Source organism: Barbatula barbatula, assembly GCF_947034865.1.
Source record: "Barbatula barbatula genome assembly, chromosome: 19".
Taxonomy (NCBI): domain Eukaryota; kingdom Metazoa; phylum Chordata; class Actinopteri; order Cypriniformes; family Nemacheilidae; genus Barbatula; species Barbatula barbatula.
In genome coordinates, this window is record NC_136782.1 from 1,842,831 (window position 1) to 1,862,382 (window position 19,552).

The window sequence follows — 19,552 nt, forward strand, 5'->3', positions numbered from 1 at the left end:
TACAATTGTGTATCCAAATATGAGTGCAAATCTATCACAAACACATGCATACAAGGTTTCCAATGATTTATTTTACGGATATGATATTCACCAACTAAAATCATAAGATTCACAATCAAATCAATAATCATTTTTGATTCAAAATATATTCGCGCGTCCACGTGCGATTGTTTTGAATGTGAGCGTGACGCGGCGGTGTAGGCGGGGCGTGCTGTCACGGCGGCACGGAGCTGCGTTTAAAAGGCATCAGTGATGCGCAGCTGCAGTCACTCTTTACTTCTGCGCGCAAAGAGTACAACACAGGTGTCTCTCTCAGGCGTCGTGTCTCATCGCGACGTGGAGGATCTTCTATAACGACAGGACCCGACTGGAAAGAGTAAAGCGCATCGACATGGAAAACTCGCCTTTCAACAGCCGGTTCAGGACTGCGCTCTTCAACCACGGTGGGTAACGATCTGCGCAGTGACTGCGCAACATTTACCCGTAAAATGAGTTCGTGTCGTGAGCACAGTATGAGTTAATGCGCGGCATCTAACCCCCCCGCTGGAGCGCAAGAATCCGCCGTCAGGACCTTACTTGTTATCACCAGCATCAGTGTGAGGGAATGTCTGTGTCTACAGACTCTAATGTAGCTGAAGCTAAAGCTTCGAAGGCTTTCTGTTTCAAGACCACTTTTAATCTACAACACCGTGACATGCTGTTGCTCCACAAGACTGACACCAAAGCTCGTGTGACATTATCCTTACAGACATGCAAAATACGCGTTTCTTAGACGTAATGGCACACATACCGATATTTGATATCGGCATTTACATCTGCAAGGCGTTGTTTTTGTTGTTTGCTCATATATACGTCTACGTGACGTCTCCAGCTGCTGTCAGATGTCATATAGTTTGAATGCAATGTAAACCCTGATGTCAATATACTACAAATCCAATGTTGAACGTTATTGGGATTTGCAAAATACATTGCAATTGTATAGAACATATTTACAACCACAAAAAGCATTATCAATTTCTTAAATTGTCACTGCGATTTCAAATCTTCACGCCTTGACTTTTGGGACATATACTAGTCCTGGTATTTGAATTCTGTGTCCATGATGAAAAGAAAGAACAAGGATGACGGGGAAAGTTAAGCACTACTTGGCGATGAGATTTATTTGTAGTAGTGTAAGTTTTCATTTAGCAGATGCGTATTTGAGGGATGGATCACCATTAACCTTCTGGAGACCGGTGTTTACGTCATGTCCCCACGGCGAGAGGAAGAACACTTACTGTTTACCATCTGCTCTCGTAGGTTCTGTACAGCGCACATTCCTTTGCAGCTGATAAAATATCATGTTTGACCTCCTATTTTTTTAATAGCACACTACTATACAGTACAGCTAGTAGCTACTGTCTTTTGAGCATGTGTACCACGTAGATCATATTCAGTGTGCCAGTAATTCTCAGATGACATTTTATTGTGTTTGCACCGCAGGAACCGGGAAGAGTTTTAGATCAGCCAATTGGAGGGATGAAAGAGCTCCTTCTCAAGCAGGATCTAAACTAGTTAAATAGGAACTAATGTTACCAGCATGGCGGCGCACATTCATTTTGAGGGGCAGTGGCCAAAACAAAAAGAAGGCACTAAGGTTGGGGCAGGAGAAGACAGCACACACTCTTAGAAATGTTTTTCTACGTATCACACTCTAGCACTCCGTAAATATGTAACTCTGTATTTTATGATGTACTTTGTTTAGGTACAGCTCTTTTAAAACACTTATAGTAGCCAAGTTTCACAATAATGGTGATTTGTTGAAATTGAACATTTTTCAACAATATTTGCGTGCGGAAACGTGACTTGCATTGCATTATACTATACATTTGTTTCAGAGTAAGTGCAATCCCTCGGATTGAACCCATGACCTTGCCTTGCTCTAACCACTGAGCTACAGGAAATATGGAAGCATTAACAAATGATTCAATGGTTTTCACATGCTGTCAGGACTACTATTAATATGGTTTTAATAAAATGTCATTTATTTGATATATGTTATAGATTACTGGTTTCAACTAGGAATATAGATCATGTACTGCACAGCAGTTACAGTGTCACAAATTGTCAGCTTTGTGAAGGCATTTCCTACAAAGTGTGTCAATAACTGCAAATCTGGTGTTATTTATACCAGATCGATTTCTTATTTACATTTTGTCATTTAGCAGACGCTTTTATCCAAAGAAACTTACAAAGACTTCAGGGAGCAATAAGTGATATGTCATATCATGGATATTCTTATGAGAACATGGATATTTTGTATTTTGTTTGAAGTTGTTAGCAGTTAGCACCATTAATAGAAAACCAGGAGCAAAACATTATATACAAAAATACCCCCCAAAAAACGATCAAATTATTAATTCTGCTCACCAAGCACTGTCTGTAATGTGGATAATATCCTTACAGTGATGGGATGAACTTCTGAAACTGTCGTCTCCACTCCAGTACGCGTACAAGACTGTATGTGAGTGATAATGGGAATCAGAGGATCTTTAGCGAAGTGTTAACAGATGTCTTTTAGCAGGGATCTTGAATGGATGTCTGCCCGGAAGTGGGGTTGAGAGGGGAATCTAAGATCTTGAGGTTAGAGGGGCAGTGGCTCTAGCTGTGCATGGCCCTGGTTACCTGGATAATCTTTTAAAATTGGACAAGAATAGTGTCCTAGACCAAGGTCCTAGAGCACACAAGTCATGCACACTTTTTCTGTTTTCTTGAAGAAGTAAAATTGAATTTGTATGTATTTTGAATGGGTATGGAAGGCGTTGCATGTTCCTCGCTTGCTTTGATCAAAAGCTTGATGCATGTAAGTATACATGTCATAATAATAAGGAACAATGCTTCTAACAGCTCTAGCCCTATAGTTCTAACCATGCAACTATGCGATGCTGCTTGGAAAGATGCTTTTGGGAAACAAACTACTAGTTCAGCACGAACTATGCTGGAATAACGTAACTTGGTACCAAAGTTGGCTAACAATGCTTTTGGGAAACCCACCCCTGGTTAGGATGGGATGGGTTACCTGGATGGGAGACCTCCTGGGAAAAACTAGGTTGCTGCTGGAAGAGGTTTTAGTCAGGCAAGCGGTAGGTGCTCACCCTGTGGTCTGTGTGGGTCCTAATGTCCCAGTATAGTGATGGAGACACTAAGTATAGACTGATTCCACTCTGCTGTCATGTTGAAATCGAAAGCGAGGCAGGGGTGTTAGAAAACAGGAAGGACAGATAGACAGTGGTTCGGACTACCATTGGGCATCTGTTACATAAATAAACAAATGATGCATTTAAAAAAAACTATTGAGTTGCTGGTTGTGCTCGAATAAAAAACCTGCGTATGGCACTTTAAACAGTCACTAATATGTGACTGAATTGGTAAACTAAAACAGCTCATGTGACACATCCTATACTTCTTATATTTATCGTTCACTCGTTTTCATTAACTTCCTTCCCTAGTGGACCATTTAGCATTCGCTATATATGGAATAGTGGATGAGTGAACGAGTGAGGGAATTCATACAGCCAGCCATATGACATCACCTATCATTCAGCGAGATTGTTTTGTTTTATAAGCATAAGGTGCAGTCTGCTCCCGCAGTATACCTGCATACCAGATCGGTCTGGGAAACACAGAATAAAGTCACAAACACTTTAGAGAGAGAGAGCGCACAGGCTTGCACTTTCCTGCAGTCATCACAAGCGCGGCAGTCATACATGACACATAAATCACATTTAATAATCAACACAGGTTTGGCTGGGCAAAAATGTTTTTGGCTGCCTGAAAAAATGTTCAATGCAGGAAAAACCGATGACAACCAGTAATGACATGACTGCAGTGCCAACTAATTTACGTCCCTACGTGGTGAGGTCATGAAATTGTGATCGATCCGTGAGAGATCAGCCAAGTTAAGTGAGTAGCAATCAAGTCATAAAATGTGATTATCGGCCAATACCGATCTGCACCCATTAATCAGAGCATCCCTTGTACCAAGAGAAACAAAAGTCAAAAGCTCAGTCTCTTGAGTTTCCATGGCAGCAAGTGGCGCTTTTGTGTCTACATTCTAAAGATATACCCAGAGTGCATTGTGTTTTTGCTCGCCCAAACCTGCTTGAAACGCCTTGTGTAACCACACCCCCACAAATCTTCGTCAGTTCGTGGTATGACTGGACTAAGATCACCCAAATGTAAACCCATGGGCGTACCTGTCAGTACAATTGCTTTGGAACCTAAGAAGCGTTACTTTTCCGTTACGCGCTTGCATTATTCGGCCAATCACTACGCTCTGTTTATCCGGCCAATCATAGCACACCTCGCTTTTCAGAGAGGCGGAGCAAAAAGATACAAACATGCACAGTCGGTGGAAAATACTGCGTTTTTGAACCTTAAATAGTGTATACACATTGCATAACTTCTAAAACAAATGATAATATTAATTTTAGCCATGTCATATGACTCCCTATTTATAATAAACGCTGCAATATTTCATGAAAAAATAGGAATGGTTATTTTTTATTTCACTTGGACCTTAAATGCCTGAGCCGTCAATTGAAATATTTGCTCTTGTTTACGTGAACACATCCTTTAGTGCTTAAATGAATAGCGGATGATCTGTGATCCATATAGATCGCACCCCACGGTTTGGAATGCCGTTTTTCAGGATTTATTAATCATTGTCAAGTCAGCTTTATTTATATAGCGCTTTTTACAATTTTCATTGTTACAAAGCAGCTGTACAAGAAAACATTGACTATAAGCAAAATATAAAAGGTTATGCAAGTCAAAACACAGGTCAAATATCAGACACACTATACATTCCTATATGCAGTGTTAATTAAATAAGACAAAAAAATTGTAGCAGCCCCCCCCCGGCCAGGCAAATAGTGCAAAACAGTATGCAAACAGTGGCGAGGAACCCAAAACTCCATCCACAAGTATTTGCTGCATTACTTAACTTGCAAAAAATGAATGTCTTAAACCCTGCCGTTGGTCATTATGGAAATTAAATTGTATGACCATCGCGGTTCGGTTTTCAACATTCTTCAAAATATCTTCTTTTGTGTTCTGCGGAAGACATGAAGTCAAAAAGGTTTGAAAAGAGAGTGAGTAAATGATGACAGAATTTTTAGTTTGAGTGAATTATCCCTTTAAGTGTTTGAAGTGTCCACTTCATATTTTTGGTTGAGTGCACTTGGCGTAGAATAGTGCATAAATGCACGATTTGGGTCGTACCTAGCATTTAATTTATTTTCATAGGACACATTGATGAAGGCTTTTCAGCTGCAACGTGTGATGTGATTTAGATTAAGCCATGTTTTGTGAAGCATTTCCTATATGTTGTCCATCCCATGATGTTCTGAACCTATAACACCTTTATTCATTTATTTGTTTGTATACTTTATAATGTTATGGCTGTTAATCGCATAAAGCAAAGAGAATGTCTGAAATCATATGAGGGATGGCAATCCTCTGTCGATTATCTTTAATTTATATTTTACGTTTATTATGATTGTTGAGACTCCTTTGAGTCTTTGATTTATTAATAATTTTAACAATAACAATAATTTGTCAGTGTTGATAAAATCAAAGTAGTTTCAAGTGTTGATCTGTAACTCTCTTTTTCCCTCTCGGTTTGACATCTGGTTGGATCATCCATCCCTCCTGCTTAACCATACTCAGATGATGAGGTGAGTGTTCATGATTCAGTTCTGTAGCTGCTGTCAGAGCCACTGTGAGATTCTAAAGCCGGTTTCACATCGCATGCCTAAGCAGCGCACTTTTTGTAAGTGTAAGTGGAGTTGGGGATGGAGGAGGGTTATTTGCTTGTGAGCAACGCGATAAGCTGCTGATAGCTGAATTAATTTAAAATGCAAGCTGTGATAGCGTCATACTTCTATAGGTAGATGTGGATCAGCTGATGCAAACTTGACTCACGTGACCTGTCAGAAAGGCTTGATTTAATACTACAAATATAATTGTTCTTGTGTATTCATTAGTACAGAAACTCACAGAACGTATTACGTGTTGTGAATCACGGGATATCATTATTTTGGTCTTTGATTATCCGTTGTCTTGAGGCCTGATGAGTTTCTTAGTTGAGGTGTTGCTCAACAATGGGTTTGGTTGGGGCTTTAAATGAACCCAGTTTTTCTTGTTTCAGAAAATTCCTACATGTTCCTTAAGAATGCTTGCTAATCACGCCTAGATTCTCTCAGATAACTCTTGACTTTGACATAGAGTGTGTATACTGGAAAAAGGGCAGGTTTTAAATGAGATTTCAGATCTAATGTTGTTGGTCTTTCATTTCCCAGCATGCTCTGGGTGATCGTGTGTCACGGGTGCTACAGCTGTGTTTGAGTGTTTATTTCAGCCCAACAGGCAAACAGTTTGTTGGGTGTCAGTTGAATGTATGTGTGATATTGATTTTACATCCATTCCATGCCAAGACGGCACAATGCACTCTCCAGAAAAATGGTTTGTCACTGCCCTCTTTAAATATTCTTATATACTTGATGCTCCTCTAGAGTGTATGAGCTACTCGTTGAAGCCCATAACAAACCACCACAACCCACTGATGAGAAGCCACAGCAGAAAAACATGAAATCTGTAGTGCCCACAGTTGTTTTTCTTTTAGTTTACTGTTGGATGTGGTGAGATGTTTTTTTCAGTACAAGCACAAGAAGCACGTATGAGAGAATGAGAGAGTTTCCATCAGATGTACAGACTGCTTCTAAACACAGATATCTGCCTTCTGTTGGTCTACAGTATTATTTGCTGCTGAAAAAGATCTGTGCTTCTTGGCTATATTTGGATTTTATTGGGCCTTTAACTGGGATGTGTTTTCTTGCCTGTTTCTGTCCTGCTGGGTGTGTTGTGAATGCCGCTGGAAATGCCTAGTCATCCCTTCTAAAACCTCTTCGACCTGTGCAACCTGTAAAGTATTGGATCGCCAAAATGACATTTTTTGACTGCTGATGTCATGTTTTTGCAGCCACGTCTGATGGTTTCCCCCCAAAGACTTTCTGCTAAACTCCACATCTAATCATTGAACTGTTCTCAGTTCAGCAAATATAGTGAAAGATTGTGTAGTCGTCAAAAGTGAAATACACTGTAAATGAGCCTTTTATAGTTGAGCACTGTGGTATTGATGTGATGCTTTTTGACAGCGTTATGAGGGCAAGCGGTTATTGGACTGGATGTTAGCCAGCGTCTATAAATCTGTAGTCGTTAGTGTTTCTGTGGCTGACATTAAAATCGCATTCATTTCCTCACTGAAACCTTAAGTTTATTTGTTGAATTCAACAACCTTCACTACCCATAGTCCCATAATATTGATCTAAACATTTATAATCCGACAGATCACCATCCTTACTCCAACAACAGTTCCTGTGTCTCATTTAGCTCCCTAGGTATTGAATCAGTATATTGTGTATGGGTTCGGGCACTGATAAGAGCCCTTGTTCACTACACATCGGGACACTGATACTGACACCTTATTTTTCCTGTGATGTGCCTACTTACTGTAAGCGCAATGCGAAACTTCACCACTAGTATTTATCAACGACAGGCAGACGAGTACTTTTTCTTCATTCTAGAAACACTATGATTTTTCTGTTACATTTGTGCATGGACATTGGAACCATTGTATTTTTCTAAAGAACAATGATATTGTACTAATTTAGCTCACATGTTGTTCACTTTTCTGAGAGGCGTCGGTCAAATCCATTTCACTTGAGGAATGCCTTATAAATTAGACTCTACAGGCTTGACTTCCACTCTGCTGCTTCCTCAAATCCATTCCGCCTGACTAATTCTGAGTCCATATAAATAAACTCCTTTCTGTTTTGACACAGCAAGGTAAACAAAGTATTGTTATTACATGCCTATTGGCCTGCATTATAAATTATACAATAATGATAGAGTGTAAATGATTATATTAATAGGACTTTTTCACAGACGCTATGGGGCACGTCCGTTACAGCATTAGTTATGTTAATCTATTGCCGGCAGTACGTACACAAGCACTATATCAGCGATAGTCTGGACAAATCCTTGAATTATTTGACCTACGTTTACATTAGTGGATGTTGTTTGACACGTAGAGTTTCACTCCGTCCAACCATGTACAATAATAATTTAATAGTTCAGAGTAACTTTCCAGTACATCAAGTTACTCTTCACACTTCCTCATTGACACATAAACAAACAGGATCATCAGTGTTTTCTGTCTGTTGTAATCTGTTTAAAAGTGACTACACTTCAGTCAAAAACGAAAAGTTACAAAAGGTAAAGTAAAGATATAACTATGGTAACGTTAGCATGTTAGCATATGCTAACGTATGGTCAGTTACTTTTAGGGTGGCCATTTCCATAACACCAAAAAGGAGGACACTTTGCGGCATTTAGTGAGGCAAGAATAACTGCATCTGGTGTACTCGCAAATTCAATACAATTTTGTCTATCATATCTATGGGATCATGATACAGTGATTCTGAAATAGCCTACTCTTCTCATTGCCAGACAATTTGATCAACCACATATCTTGATGTAGATATGTGTACCAGAAGAGGAAAACAAGTGTTTGTTCACAGTATTTGTATTTATTCAAGACACTCCTGTATGACTGGTGATGCTTGACTGCGTGATAGACTTTACAAAGCTCTGCAGCGGAGATTTTGTCATCCTAAGGTTATGTTGCCTCTCGAAATTAAGACCTAAGGGAAGACGTACCAGCAGCTCATCGGTTACCTTTATGTTTTTCAGTGCTGGCATGTCGGTAAATGGCGGCTTTCCCTTTACAACTAACGTCCACTTCACAGCGACATAGTGTGAAAAATCCATGGAAAGCATCTCTAATGCTTTTTGATATGAATTCGTGCTCTTTTGTCCATTCCGGATTAAATGATGTCGGACGTTTCGGCATGTTAACGTTATGATAACGTTAACGTTTTCTCCACGTCGTGGAGGCTTGTTTACATTTTTAACCAATTATATATCAAATATTTATTTGACACCTCTTTCAGCCAATCATTTGTTTGACCGGAGATCTTACGGCATCAGACGCTATGCTCTCTAATAAAGGCTTTAGAGCGCGTTTTTTAAGGCCGATTCAGCGCAACTACGAAAAGAAGGACAAATGAGTGTCCGGCTTTTAAGTGGGCTTAAAATCCGGACTGTCCTGCCAAAAGCCGGACGTATGGCCACCCTAGTTACTTACCTTCATAATTAAATATGTCATTTTAAAGAACTTGTATCCTTTTGAACCCCGTGCTACTGAAACTTCACAAGTCAAACAACATTCACTACTGTAAACGTCGATAAAATAATTGGAGGATTTGTCCCGTCTATCTCTACTATAGCGGTTTGTGTAGCTTATATATACCAGAAATAGATGTCAATTTACGCTGAACGGGATGTGCGGTAACGTACATGAAAAAGGCCAATTCAAATTGTTAAACCGATGTCAACTAATAAGGACAGGGGTGTCAAACTCATTTTAGGGTAAGGGCCGGATGGAGAGAAAAGTGACAATGTGCGGGCCGAATCACCTTTTTTAAACCATATTGCACCAAATTACAAATGAATTAGCAAAAAAACTAGAAAGACATACTGTTCTGTAAAAGGTACATTTAATAAATCCTCAGAACGGTTCAATAATACTCTTATTCCTCTTTGAAAAAACTATTTTGTTTAGGTAAAGGCAATCAAAACCCTTTCCTTTGAATATGAATATTTTTTGTCAGATACTTTTTAAACTAGTAATGACAAAAATGCAACAGACTCTATTTGTGTACAGACGGTCACATTAAATATGAACCATACAAGCTATACAATATAATTCACTAATAGGAAAAACTGCCTTAACATATTTAACCATTTTGTACAGTAGTACAACTTCACTTTGGATATGAACATTAAATATATACTAGAAATTCCCTTTAACAACAAAAGATCTAGATCGCATCTGCATTATGATTTTAATTCCTGACATCTCTTTTCTTCAACCACATCAATCTCATGATGTCATTTAGCTGTCTGTTTGTTAGTTGAGAGCGCAGGTTGGACTTGTTAATGTTCATTACCGATTCTTGATTAATTCTCCCTCTGAAAACGGCTTTGATCCCGCTGCGATTTCGTTGGCAATCAAATAGCTTTACAGCTTCATCAGTCTCTGTTCTTTTTGTGAACATTGACTGCTTTTTTCCGAGGCTAAAGTTAAATTATTGACTTTTCGAAGTTGTCCAGTGTATTTATCATATTTCTCTGCGTGTGTGCCGTTTAATATTGTACTCGTTTTGCACAGCCACGGCTTGTGAGCAGATTAAACATACCGGCCTACCGTTGAACTCACAGAAGAAATACGTCTTCTTCCGTCAGTTTTCTTTATTTGGACATTTTAAAATCACTAGTCCTTGCCGCACAACTTAGCCGACTTTGTTTTCGAAATGTAGGCGGCGCTTTAGAATGCGCATGCTTGTTAGGGGTTCCGGCAGAAGCCCAATTAAATGATCAATGATAAAATAAAAAATTTAATAAAACAAAACATAATATGGCAGCGAAAACCTGATTGTATTAATAAACTTTAAATTAATTAAAATAATAATAAACTTTTATTTCATATTTGTATTATTTTTCAAATCTTCCCTCGGGCCGTATTGGACGCCTTATCGGGCCGGATACGGCCCGCGGGCCGTATGTTTGACACCCCTGTTTAAGACCCTCTTCTAGCTCTAACCTTACCATACACTTTCTTTTTAAACACCTGTTTTCGAATATTATCTTCATTTTGTTCAAAATAAATGCCTGTGTGATCTGAAATGTGATGTGACCATTGATGCTGCTGGGAAAGTGGCATCCTTTTTACACTCTTAAGAACTTTTCTCATGCAAGAATTTAGCCAAATGGTATATTTAAATGTTAACTAGACTATAATCTGTGTAGCAATGCATATTGTTTATACAGTCAAGTCAAGTCAGCTTTATTTATATAGCGCTTTTTACAATTTTCATTGTTACAAAGCAGCTGTACAAGAAAACATTGATTATAAGTAAAACATAAAAGTCAAAACACAGGTCAAATATCAGACACACAATAAATTCCTATATGCAGTGTTAATTAAATAAGACTATCAAATTCTAGCAGCCCCCCCGGCCAGGCAAACGGTGGCGAGGAACCCAAAACTCCATTGAAGGAGAAAAAAACCTCAGAGGGAAAGCAGGCCTAACCAGGGGATTCCAGTTCCCCTCTGGCAAAAACTGCTGATTCTGCACAAGCTCGACAGTGCTGCACAACAAGGCAAAATAAAAAAATAGTTAGATTTAAAATTATCATTGATAATCTAATAGCGGCTGAAGTTTTGTAGAGTCGCCACTACAGTATATAAAATATCACATTATGCATAAAATATTGTCTCTCATGAGTTCTTTTATTGAGTTCTTGTGTGATTTCGGTTAGGAAATGTCACATGATTTCAGGTAAAGGAGACATGGTCTTTCATGGTCAACTCACTGATCAGTGCCCTGACTACTGAACAAACTATAACTGAAGTAACAGAAACCGCTGTATCTTTATGCAGTGACTGTAATATTTAATAATATATACTACATGTGTCAAACTCAGTTCCTGGAGGGAGCTTTAACCACACCTGCCTTGAGGTTTCTAATCCTGAAAAGCTTGATTAGCTGGGTTGGGTGTGTTTGAATGGGATAAACTCTGTTGTTCCTTCTGCAACTGAGCTTTTCACCACTCATAACATTTTAGGCATATCTGCCATTGCTTTGCTGATGGTTCTAACTAGACCCATGAAGAAAAAAACAGGTATGATGCCATTTCAAAGTAAGTAGTGGGCGTGACCAGGGGCTCCGCATACATTGATCCAAACAACGTTTTCATTTTTTAACTTAGATCACAACTTTCACACTGTTGCTCTGCTTTCTTTAACTTTCTTCTAAACCCAAGCAGTAATTTTGAACAGGATCTCTGACATAGGTCCGCCTCGTCACAGATGGACTCATCTTCTTGATTAGCAAAGTGGCTGCCCTTCTGTCCGGGCGTCAGCCCTGTGGTCTGATATGACTCGGGGTTGCCTGTGAACACTCAATGAAATTTTCTCTATAAATACTGTATAGTCTAGCTGTGTTCTCATGGTTTACTGTGGTCCCAGGAGATACCTGGCATGTGTTGCAAAACTGTGCATTTTGGGAAGATAGAGCAGCACTGAATGTTCAAGCAAGTGTTCAACATAGCACACTACTGTGCTTCTTGTACTATTCCTTTAGTTATTTACTGTATACCTTGCAGACATTTACATGAAATGGCCAGATGACATACGGTATCTTTAAATGTGTAAGCATTGCACACTGCTTAGCATACTGTATCCCAATATGTATTGATCTTCTCTAGCCATTTTTAAAATGATGAATAAACTACCAGTAATATCAAATCCATTAGTCTTGCAGGGTTGCTTTTTTAATCATAGGCTGTCTACAGTATGAGATATACATTAAAGCAAGTATTTCCCAATTATAATCATTTGATATTTGCAAGACAGGCAACCTTGGTGTTGTTATTATCTTAACAGTTGTTACAAAATGGAGCATTGGAATAATGATACATTTGCCTGTTGAGTTGACCCCTAAGTTGTCTGAAGGTGGGCTGGACCCACAGATGATGTTTCAGATTGTATTGGTTCATGTGAGCTGTGTCCAAACCTCTTCCAGACGCTCACAGCAGGCACCGGCACAGACAGGAAGTAGTAAAAAGGAGAAACATCACAGCGGACAGCAGGGTTCAATCACTTACACGCATATGGAAGCTGTGCCAAATGAAAAGCTATTAAAGTAACCTACAGTGGTTGCCTAAAACCCATTTGTATAGACCGTTAATACATTATTTTTAAGTTAATAAATAAAACATACATTTACATAATAACACAACTTTTAATAAAAAAACATAACGGAAGTAAAAACACAATAACACATCACATAAAGTCCAGGTCTGGTCCTCGTTCGCCCTTTCCTGCTGTCGCTCCACTCTTATGCTTCCGGAGGTGCTCTGTGAGAGATGCGAGACCGGTGCACGCGATCTGTGTTACTGGACGCTCTGTGGACGGCTTGATCGCCTTCCGTCCCCCGTTCCCTGCTCCTCCCTTTCATGGCGGACGGCAGCAGGCTCCAGCCCACGGCGAACGACGGCAACTTCTCTGCTCCACTCGTCCACACTCCCGTCACCCGCCTCGCGCCGGTTCCCTCACGGCTCTCGTCCCGCCCTGCTCGCCACAAACGTGTTGGCAGTATGGATCGTGTTGAAGTCATGTGTGAAGATATCCACAGATTGACCTGTGTGTGGAATGTGGAGCCACAGTGTTACAAGATGAGAAAATCCGCTCTGTTTAAACAAATCATTCATGTACATTTCGATGTGATAGAATTTAATTGAGCTGAATCTTATTTTCTCTGTGTGTATGTGCGTGTTTGTTTAAAAGTCTTTGTTTTGTGACGTGTAGCTCTTATGCCAGAGCCTGAGGGTGGCACTGCACACTAGCATGCTACTTCAAAAACCAGCTGATTGTGAGTAAGGGTGAGTACAGCAGTACTGAAATTTGCTGTGGTTAGTAAAGCCCTGCAAATCTGAGCGGACAGAGGGAAACGGTCTGAAGGGGATTGTGTGTTCAGCTCCGCAGTGAGGAATATCGACAGAGCTCAGTACAAGACGGAGAATGCTGGATCCTTCAAACGTGTCGATAGAGAATGCATCATCTTCTGAAGTAAGTCTCGGATGTGGAGGGTCATGATTTATGGGCTCAGATGAATTATTCAGAAGCGCACACCTGCTCTGGATCTCTGTGTTTGACACGCAACATTGGCATTAGCAGCCAATTCATAGGAACACCACTTTAAATGACTAGCCTTATTGTCTACTGCAGGTTGTATAGTTGTCTTTCACTAATGAAGTCTATATAACATTTCATAATCCTCTGAAGGAAGTGATGAATTTGTTTGATTTGGGGTTATTTTGCTACACAACACACATTCTTTATTGGTCTGTTGGTTTAGCTGATGTAGATGTAGCTTGTTTTCTTTGAATTGTTAGGTGTAGTTAGCAATGCACCAGAAATAGAGTGGAATGTTTTCATAATGATTTCTCTTCTCTGAACTCTCCACGCCAAAGTCTATTATCTTTATAATTATCTTTTTTTTTTCAAGTGGGTTGAAATTGTTTATTTATACTACAGTGTATATATAGTAAAGAGTTGTTATCATTATTTTGTAAGTAAACATGATTTAACTTTAATGCAGCTTTAAAAATGTTACTTTACATTCGCCCCTGTGAGAAGTGATTAGGCGTTCTCACAGATTTTGAATGGCAGGCTAGTATGCAACAACTGTTGTTTTTGAGTACCTGTACATAAAGCAATAATGTGTAATGCTTGTATAAGTGTTGAGACAGATTAGGAGGAAGTAATACTGTTGTTCTTGTAAACCATGCGGCGACTGTGAGCCAGTACATCTTGGGAGATTTCATTAGGGTTATTTATAGAGTTAGCTTGAGAATTCAGGCGGAGGTCACCTCAAAAACTTGGCCCTTGCGAATGACCATGAAATATTTGGTGAATTCCAAACATTTTATTTTCTGCCACCGATTAATTTATCAGTGTCCATCTCTCATGGGGATGTTTTGGTAGTGTTGGGATTTTACTCAGTTGGTTCTTTCACTTAAAAGCGTTTCTCTAAAGTACTGGCGTGATGTTCAGTGCAATGACAGTCTGTGGGGGAACGTTCCAGAAAGGCTCGTATGTTTACAGCATTCTGAAAAGTTGAAATATTATTATATGGATGCGCATCGCGACCGTGTCGTTACCTATTTGAGTATTGAAAATACGAACATGCCTGCGAAAGAGATGCGAAATGTGAATGGCTCCTAATTCTGATGAGAGCAGAGCAAAGCATGACTTCTGATCACAGAAGATGACCTTGATGTCTTCTGTAAGGGAGTGAAGAAGTGTGTACATGGGATGTATGTGTCTCTGTATGTGAGAATAATACTCTCCCTGTGGTCTCGTCCTGGTTTCTCTGTTAAAATGGATATGTTTAGCATACTTTCAGCAGCACATGCAGCAACCGTGCTGGTTAAGAAAGCTGACATGAATGTTTAACTACCGCCGAATGTTTCTCCAGTTCTCAACTTGATCTTCATTTCTGTGTCCTGTGGCAAGTCTAAAGGGAACCCCGGAAACCATTTATAATGTGAAAGTGTGAATCTGGTGGCTACGGCCCCATGGCAGACTGGTGTTGGGCGCACATGGGAGGGTAGCGAATATGACACTTGAAAGGAGCACTATTTTAAAGAACTCTCCCTTGACATAGCAACAGAAGAAATTGGGTGTTGAAACCATCTTCCCTATACATGAATCGCCACATATCTAGTTTGCAACAACATACAGTACAGTAGAGACATAGAGGCCTATTAACATCAAGACTGAATATTTGTCAAAATCATGACTACCTCAATCACACTTTTAATCACTAAACCACACGAAGCCAGTAAAATGCCTTTCACTGTGATGTTTTATGTGGCACGAAACCTCAGTGACTTGTTGGCCCAAGCAGCATTATGTGTGGTTTGACAGATATGCAGGCAGTTAGTTTTATCTAATGGTATAATGAGATAATCGTTCAGAGGATACACTGGAGGGAGGGGTGTTGCAATAGAGGATGCATGTCAGCCACCAAAAAACTAGAGAACACATTTCCTCCGGATATTCCAGAGCGAAACATACTTTACCTACTGATGCAAAATAATTATTTTAAGTGTTCACTCCAGATAATGTTTCCAGGTTCCACTGGTTTGTTGTTTAAGGTTTTGTTCAGACTTGGCAGTTTAGGTTTCATTAAAATGAATTGTGGTTCATCTAAAAGTAAATCTTATCGCTATGCCTTCCCTTATCAAAAATAAGTGTAGTGAAGTGTGCTATTAGATGTTGAGTGACCAACAGTTGTATCCACTGAAGCAAACTACAAAACACTGTTTTAGATGGAATTATGTAATTTATTCATGTAATGTAATTCACAAGAAAAAGTAATGGAACACGTGACCATATGTAAAGTCGAGTGTTTGTCGGTCAATGCTCAAAATATGTTATTTAGTGTTTTGCCTGCATAGTTTACGCCGGAAATGAACCTCACACACTGGATTTAGGCCACCTTGATGGCGTCTAAAGCTCTTTCATAATGCTGACAGCAAAGCCACAGCTAGGGCACAACCTTCGACATTCCACTGTTGTTATGTCTACATCTATTGTATTGGTCCCAGGTGAAGTCTTGCCTCCGCCTCTCGCTGATTTGCCACTGAGAAGTTCACATAAGAGAAATTCAGAAGCATGCTTCTATGGTTTTCTGTCTGAGCCAACTGCTCTGTTGACTTCTTCTCTCGAGGTCCACTGAAAACCAATAGACAGCGTAATCCCTGGTTTCCTTTGGAGTAACGGCTGTGAGAATGCAACTGTACACTCTACGGCAGTGATTATAGGCCATTAGGTGCGATAAATGTTACCTGTCTGCTCTCCAAAAAAGCTAAGCACATGAATGAGAACGGTTGGGTCAAAGTTGTGACTTTAGTGTGCACTGCCCGTGACGACAGCACTTCTGTGTCTAGCATCTTGTATTACTGTGAGGAGAGCTGAATTAGCAGAATGCACAAACGCGACTTTCGACTGAGGGAGGGTATATCACTCCAGCTGCATTGAACAGGAACCCAGAAGAGTTGTAGATAAAGACTAATTGAATGCGACAGGATGTCTGGGAAAGGACTTTGCCAGCGCCAGTCGGCCCCTGAGATGCTGTTTTCTGCTGTAAAGGACTAACTGGGTATGTGGGAAATGGCCAGACAATGTTTTCAACCCTTTAGACCATAACCATCTTCTGTGGTAAGTTGTGTTTAGGTATTGATACACATCTATTGATTAGATTAGATTAGGTTTGATTGAGCAAGAAAATATAGGCCTGAACATATATTATATATCAGTACCAAGAGCAGCCAGCTAACAAATGGTGTTTTATAATGTTCTGCTAACATTCCCTTTCATTTATGCTCGTTTTAAGCACAAATTCACTGAAATTTCATATTTTTGACTAAAACAAGACTTATTTTCTTAAGTCAGTTTGCTCATCAAGAAAATACTTGATTCAAGAACTTTTTGACATTTTTACTGGAAAACAAGAAAAAAGACAAAGTAAGAGTCATTTTCTGCAGTGTAGCAGCAGTTTATAGTCAATAAGCATTTTTCTGTTACAAAAACAACATTCCATTGGCATAATCATTCTTCACAATGTGGAAGTGTGGATGGGCCTGTTCTTGCCTACATTCAACTGAGAAATCGCATCGCGAAATCACAAAGCTGCTGTATACCTTTTCGTTTTTTTACTTTTAGCAAAAGCATATAAAAATGAAAATGTTGAAACATGAATGTGCTGTACTTGAAGACAATTGAACGCTTTGTTTACTTGTACAAAACCCATGTTACAGTATTAATGCACCCTGTCTCTCATAACTTAAGTTGTTGCGCTTACATCACATGGCTAATCTCTGGCCCACACTCCCGTACCTTGTATCCTGTATCCTTTGCTTTCTTCAATGTCTCACAACTCTGTGTGTGTGCTCACGTGGGGAATGCATCATCAATTATACTTTGAGAGGTGTTTGCTGCTTCACACCAAGCAGGTGTATAGTGATATTTTAGGCAATCGTGTGCTTCTAATTTTATAGCAGCGTTTGGACGGGATCCTTCTCCATTCCAACATGACAACGCCTCTGTGTATAAGGCAAGGGTCAAAAATTACATTTTATTATTTTTTTATTTTAGTAGTTTATTTGACAGGGACTGTGCACAGTTCAAGCCCTGAACCAGAGTTAAAAACAACAGATAAAAACTTAACAACATGTGACAAACATTACTCACGTATAAACCAAAACACAGATATAGATACACATTCCATGTTATAAAAGGATCAATGATCAAATAATTGATTCGCCTTCAGCCAAGTTTTTAATGGATATCTCTAATGTGGGGTGGAATTAAGTTCCACTTTTCTACTACAGAAAATTAAAAAGTTGATTGCCCAAATTTGGTCTCCCTAAACTGAGTGTAGCAGTCACTTCTTACAGAAGCCCTGGTGTGACACACATTGCTTGAGTGGAGGTGGTGCAAGATCAAGGATCAATTTATACATCAAGCACATGTTTGCAAAACAGAGAAAACTATCAAAGGTAAATAGGTTGTATTTTTTTATGATGGTGCAGTGGTGATAGTTTCTTGTTTTTTTTGTTGAGAACTTTCACCGATTGTTTGTAAAGGGTACATAATTGGTCAGCAAAGTCCCACCCGCCTATGACCAGCTTGTCGAACAGTAAGATAAGTGTGAGAAAATCATTGAATGCAAAAACAGTTTAGCTGCGGCTATTGGTAACTGGTGTCTTATATGTCTCAAATTAGCTAAACTAGCTCTGACACAATTGGAGATCTTTTTTATGTGTTTTAAAGCTTAAATTAGAATCAATAATTATGCCCAGATACTTAAAATGATCAACTATATGTATCACCCCTCTCATAATACAGATATCGGGTTGATGTTGTATACCATTCCTCTTGATAGATAAATACATGCCCACTGTTTTTCTTACATTAAGAGTAAGACAATTGAGAGTTAACCAGTCTGAAACTTTGGTTAAAACTGCAGTAAGTTTTGCTGCAGCTTGTTCTCTAGTTTTTGCATGGGTGTAGATAACTGTATCATCAGCGTACATTTCGATGTGGACTTCCGGGCAAATCAATGGCAGGTCATTAATATATAAACTAAATAAAATTGGTCCTAAAATGGATCCCTGATGGACTCCAGTAGTGCAGTTAGCAAAGGAGGAGCATCTATCATTAATCCTGGTGCACTGCTTTCTTGAATCTAAATACGACTCCATCCATGTCAGAGCATTGGGAGAGAAATGTATCTTTGACAGTTTGGATAACAGGACATTGTAATTCACTGTAGCAAAAGCCTTCTCGAAATCGAGGAAAACAGCCCCAACAACCCCTCCATTATCAAGGCCGGATTTTATTGGCATGATGTTTCCTGAATTCAAACTGCATAGGGTGCAGTGGAAAATGTCCTTGATTTAAATAGTCTAGCAACTGGTCACAGACTATCCTCTCCATTACTTTGGAAACAGCGGGGAGGATACTAATAGGTTTATAATTGGTTATATTGGTCGCATCTCCAGCCTTAAAAATAGTAGTTATGACAGCTGATTTCCAAGCATTGGGAAAAAAACTTTGTTTAATGGATAGATTTACCAGATGAGTAATTGGAGTACAAAGGATACTTTTATACTTCTTCAGAAATGCACAATCACAAGTGAAAACATCTTTAGCCTTAGAGTTCTTAAACTTACCTAAGATTTTAGTTATGGAAGATACTTCAGAAATGCTAAACAGTGGAAGATTATCATTTGATGGTGAAAGGACCTTCCCTCT

The 19,552-nt window shown here is 39.3% G+C and overlaps 1 protein-coding gene across 3 annotated transcripts in view; it reads left to right on the top strand.

Moving 5' to 3' along the window:
* Nucleotides 1-232: 232 nt before the first annotated feature.
* The window catches only part of septin4b (septin 4b), a 48,064-nt gene continuing 28,744 nt past the window's right edge, over nucleotides 233-19,552 (top strand). The window contains exon 1 of one of the 3 annotated variants that reach the window (XM_079482155.1): nucleotides 233-447. Coding sequence is in view for 2 of the 3 variants with exons in the window: in XM_079482153.1 (XP_079338279.1) it covers nucleotides 13,748-13,795 (48 nt within the window). In the remaining variant the exon portion in view is untranslated. Of the gene's footprint in view, nucleotides 448-13,565; nucleotides 13,796-19,552 lie in introns of those variants that run through there. The other 2 variants (XM_079482153.1, XM_079482154.1) reach the window with 2 other exon arrangements.